The sequence below is a fragment of the Papilio machaon genome, chromosome 13, assembly GCF_912999745.1.
Source record: "Papilio machaon chromosome 13, ilPapMach1.1, whole genome shotgun sequence".
Taxonomy (NCBI): Eukaryota; Metazoa; Arthropoda; class Insecta; order Lepidoptera; family Papilionidae; genus Papilio; species Papilio machaon.
The window spans coordinates 6,801,102-6,806,910 of NC_059998.1; the positions used below are offsets into that span (position 1 = coordinate 6,801,102).

The 5,809-nt window shown below is 33.5% G+C and overlaps 1 protein-coding gene across 1 annotated transcript; it reads left to right on the forward strand.

The window, feature by feature from the left end:
* The first annotated feature begins 3,361 nt into the window (after positions 1–3,361).
* LOC106711590 lies at positions 3,362–5,220 on the forward strand. Its single transcript, XM_014503949.2, has 4 exons — positions 3,362–3,483; positions 3,794–3,942; positions 4,212–4,372; positions 5,041–5,220. Exons 1-4 carry the CDS (start codon positions 3,373–3,375, stop codon positions 5,091–5,093), a joined length of 474 nt encoding a protein of 157 aa, XP_014359435.2. The 5' UTR covers positions 3,362–3,372; the 3' UTR covers positions 5,094–5,220.
* The last annotated feature ends 589 nt before the right edge of the window (positions 5,221–5,809 follow it).

The window sequence follows — 5,809 nt, forward strand, 5'->3', positions numbered from 1 at the left end:
GGATAGATGTTTATCACAAGCTATCTCCAGAACGCATGGATCTCGCTGAAATTTGGCATGGATGTAGAATATAGTCTGGAAGAACACATAGACTACAAAATATGTTTTTTTTTATTCAGCGCGGACGGAGTCGCGGGCGACATCTAGTATATTGATAAAATAGTTTATGTATGTTAAATAAATCACAAATCGTTTAATACGAGTGTAATATAATGTAATATTGAACCTTTTCCTTGTCACATTTACCCTGTCTTTGACATATATCTGCAATAGCACCTTAAGCGTCTTTGGTCTATGTATTGTGAATAGCATATAACATGTGATATTTTAAATGGATTTGTAAATAGTTCTAACATTTGCCAGGGAAAAGGTTTTTTTTTTCTAACAGCCTGCGTAGCCATTATCGTAAACTTTCAGTTTCAGTACATCAGAAGGCGTGGGCGGGCCGTGCACCCTTGCTACCCAGCTTTATAACTTGAAAGCCTTTAAGTGTTTACCTTTAAATTATGCCTCTTCTTCTTTAATTACTTATTTCCATCTTGAATGTACAATTTCTCAAAGTGTTAAACTAAAAGACAGAGATTTGAAGAAAACACTAAACTGATGGCAATGATTAAATAATGTTTAACCTTGAACAATTATAAATATTTCTAATTTATTATAAGAAAGGCAAAAAAAACAGTATGCCTAAATCTTTATAAAACCCTTTGAGTATTGTCGAAATTAAAGTGGCTTTGATTATTCTTCGTATTTATTTAAGAAGGTAAGGGGTTAGATTTTACAAAGGAGGTTTAAACAAACGGCTTTACAAATTCAAACACCATTCGCATATGCCCCTAACCCTCAAGTGCACGTTACAAGACAAAAAAAATTAAAACTCAAACTTCAAATATAATACACTAGCTGTCGCCCGTGACTTCGTCCTCGCGACATAAAAAAAGCTTAAAAAGTGCATGTGTTCTTCCAGATTAGGTTCAACATCTGTGAACCGTTGAGGTGTACCGGAGATACCTTCAAACAAACATCCATCCATCCAAACATTTGCCTTTATAATATTAGTAACAAGTAAGATTGGTATTCAATAACAAATAGCAATACCATTACGTATGTATCTGTATGAAAGACCAAACTAATGATGTCCAGAGTAGTTACATAAGAGACTTATCTGATAAGGGACATACATAATCAACTGTTGTTTCGAATATGTATACATCAGTATAAATTAAATTAATAAATTTATTTATAAAACATTGTACTAAAATAAAATATATTATTTTTAAGGTAGATTTTCACTAACGAATCTTTCATTCATTATTAATGATAAACATATTATGTTTTTGTTTAAACCAGAACGACTGGAAATCGACGATTAAAAACACAAACAATAGAGTTCCTTACAAACAAACATGTAATAATTTTTACTTACTAAAATTATTAAAATATTTAATAAAATAATAAGTACAGATTCCTTCTCCAATTAAGACGGTTCAAAAAATAATGATGTTTGTACTGGGCTTGTTAAAATATACTTTCCAAATAAACAACAAAAAGAAAACCGTATTCATAGAAAGCCGCCCGCCCACGGACAGGTAGGTAGGGATATAAATAGAGGTAGGGCGGGAACGGCGTCAGTCGCGCGCCTGGATCAACCCCTGAATAACCTCGCCTGCTGCTTCAAAAACCATCCACAGGCTACGTGCTCGTGATAACATGGGAGCTATAAGGTTAGTTACATTAAATGCTTCGTATCTATAATATTTTTTATAAATTTTTTTAAAGTCTTAATCGTCAATTGCGTTGGTTAAAATTTGCTAAGTTTTAAATCTACAGTTATGTTTAATATACCAACATTCATAATATTTTCATTTATAGCAATAAATCAAATCTTAAAATTGTATAACCAGTCTTTTATAATTAAAAATCTTTATTTTAATTAATTTAAGTTTTTAAACATACAATATTACAAGCGCTTGATTGAAAATAACAACGCTTACAATGTTTTTTGAATGCAATAACATTGTCTTCAAAGGACATTATAAATTATTATATCTTCTTTTTTATTCATATCTGTGAAATATGTAGCAGACTATTTACATAAAGATCTTAGATTCACTAATCCTGTGTCGGATTTAAAATTTATAAGTTTTAAAAATTTACTGTTGTTGTTTTTCTGTTAAAACATTAAGTTAATGTTTTAATTATTTAAAGTTAGTTTAGTTTTAAAAAGAACAACAGTAAATTTTTTGACAAACGTTTGTTTTTTTTTAATTGTATATTATAGTTACGTCTATGTCAGTGAACATTTATATTTATTCCCTTGGCTATAGGAGATAGGATTCCTATGTCTGACCTCAATTATTCTAAAGGTAACCTGCAACTTGGCCGTCGCTAATTGACATAAGATACATATTGCTATACAGAAGGCGGCAGGCGCTATAAATAAATTACGGACGTAGCACATTTATTGAGATCACGTTAATTAAATACGATTCGAATTACTATTTAATTTGTAAATTTACAAAGATTTAAAGTGAACTTTTTTTCATGTAAATTTAAATAGAAATCTTGAGTTATTATTTTTAGCTTCTGTCATTTTTTTTGTTCAAATGAAGCAACACCAAAAACAAAATAATACTTTAGAATATAATAATTCAAGTGAGAGAAATAAAATCACGTAGTTAAAAGATATAGTTACATTTTCGGGGCGATCACAAATAGGCATATTAATAATTAACCAGGTACATCTGTAGCGAGCAAAGGGCAGACGAGAAATGTTCTATTCATAACAAAATCGATACCAGACATCGCTGAGGGGAAAACAAATGATGTATTGTACTTTGCCCCAAATAAGAAAAAAAAAATCACCCATTGTTTTAATATCGATTAAGTGTAGATCTCCCCTGCTGAAACACACACATGTATGAAATATATTATGTTAGGGGCTTTAAAAAAAAGAGAAAACTTGTCATTTAGTACAAGTGGTTTTAACAGCAAATTCACGGTAAATATAATCTCTGTTGCACGTACTGTAATGTTGTTTAGTTATTTACCCTTTAATATTGTTGAATAAACAGCAATTCCAAGCCAACCAAAAACTGTATCTAGAATAGGAATGGACCAGTAACAGTTTTACCTCTGCTAGCACTCTGAGCGTGATCTACGACGCCGTCTTTTTTTACCACACCTTTGAGGTATTAACAGGGTTATATGAGACTGTAATGCAGACCTGTGTTGCCCCTTTCTGTCTAACGCATTGGGCGGTCACGCAACCACGCGATACACTAACGCCTACATATTGAATCTGTGATATCTGATTAGCAGATACCCAGAAGTAGTAACATTTAAACTTTTTCAATTGTAAGGAGCAAGAACATGATACTGTGGTGGACAGCCGTGGTATGGACGTTGCTGATCACTTCTGGCGACGCTCTCGACTGGTACGAAGAGCCCGCGAGGCCTCTTAATGAAGACATCTTCTATCAGGTAGTTATTAAGTACATATGTATTATTAAAACTGTATGGCCCGTGATTAGCTGTGATGTTATTTTGTTTGCACACTGCGAGGTGCCAATAAACGTGGAGGAAAGTTCGCGTACGGGTCGTCACGTCTCACTAAGCAGCATCTCGTGCAAAGCCAGCTGGAATAAATATTGCCTTTAAGTTTTAGGTCGCTATTTCCTTGGCGAAGTCGACAACAGTGTTCCCCTATTTTTTTTTTTTTTGGAAATGAAAATAAGCAGAGGAGGATTCAATTAGGGAAATGTGGGAAGAGTTAAAATAAATATTTCTTTAGAATTACAATGTGGAGGCGGGTCCGCGCGCGCTGGTTCCAGTGGAGGACGGCAACAAAGACAAGGTGGACGAGATGGGCCGCGCTATGCTGCTTTACAAGATCATGCAGAGTCTGAAGCTGAGCAGGGGTGTCGCCGGACAGTACTACAGGTGAATGTGACCGTGACACGGACGTTAGTATCTTATTATCTCTATAAACTGAGATAACAATATGCATTCTGTATGAATGTTTTGACAGTGTGTCTCGGAGTTTTTTTTTCAACTAATTTCGTTCGGACTCGTTCGGGCGTCTGAAGTAATGGAATGGTAAATATTGGCAAATATTTCTTTGTATGTATGTTAAGATATAGATCAGCTTCTGAATAGATAGTTTTACAAACCACATTTATACAATCTGAAAATTATCTGCTTTCTTTTAGACCGAACCCTGATACCATCGATTACGTAGACGTGGACCAAACACCAATGAACATGGACATCAAGGTGGCGAAGCGGATGGCCAAGGCCGCGCAGCCCGATGATACGAAGAAAATGAAGACCAGCGGACAGACACCAACTCCCACCAAGGTGAAACCAACACGTAAGTTTACAATCTAGTGTTTTCTAATTCATTTTTGTATACATGTTACTGAACCGACGGAACATGACGGAACACAACAGATATGTTAGATATGGGGAACAAAAACCTTGTGAGGCGGCTCTTATTGAATGAGATAAGGACAGGGAGGAGATGATGAAAATATGATAATATATCTTAACAAAGAACAAGGAGGGACATGCTTTTGTTTGCAAGCGTGCGATTCTAAAGTCACAATATCTGTTGAATGCAGAATTTCGAATTCTGCCAAATAGGTGGCATACTGGCCACCATAACCTTTGCTTTTTTGTAAAGTAAAAGTATAGACGAGATAGTAAGAGAATAGCGAGGGAGTTACCAATGACATGGCGCGGGAAGTTATCAACGAATGTAGTGGTCATTAGTTTGATTGATATAATTATTGTAAATATGTATATAGTTTTAGTATAAGTGAATTTAACAACGAATAAAAACATTTTTGACTACCGTGCTGCTGTTTTCAATTTATACAATACTAGCTGTCGCCCACGACTCCCTCAGCGCGGTATTTTAAAAAAACCTAATAAGTACCCTATGTGTTAGTTGAGATACCTTCAAACAAACATCCATCCATCCATCTGAACATTCGCATTTGTAATATTAGTAAGATTAAAACTTGTCTTTTTTTCCAGGGGTTCCTGTTATGTGCTACTTCAAGCTTTGCTCCTACCGTGTCACGTGGTAATTGACAGTCACACCTCGATTTTCTACACATTACTTGAGCATACTTAAATTAAAAATGATAATAAATTTTAACTTAGCTGGTTCTATAACTACCACATTATGTATTAAGTTAGTGTCTATATTATATATAAGCCACTTACGTCTCAAAATGTAATAAAAAAAGATAATAAATATTATAAAATTCGTAATGACTTGAGTAATACTGATTTAAATATTAAAATCTTGTTAAACATAATTTTCAAAATATTAATTTTAACTTTACAAATACGCGACTTTCTAAAACTGCTGTATAAATATTATTATAATTAAATAAAGTATTACTTAAGAATAGTGTTTGTTTGAAGTCCCTACAATATAAGATTTATTTCAGAGCAATATTTTGTTTCTAATGTTTCCTAGTTCCAGCTTCCTTTACTTTTTTTTCTTTTAGACTTCACAATGGTGATTGTTATTAAAATTGCTTATTACAAAAAACTCGCAAAATAAACAACTTCAAATTAATCCTCTGAATATAAAATGAAAACGACATGAATTCGAAGGATCATTAAAATTTGAAGAGTCTCGTACTCGAGGGAATTCGTGATACAGGGGAGGCTTTGCTCTTTAAAAATAATACGGGATTAACGAAAATGTAATGTTTACTTGATACTTCACCTATTTAAATATTGCCAGGAAAATTTTATAGGAATGTTTTAGTTGAAATAAGTACTTGTAACT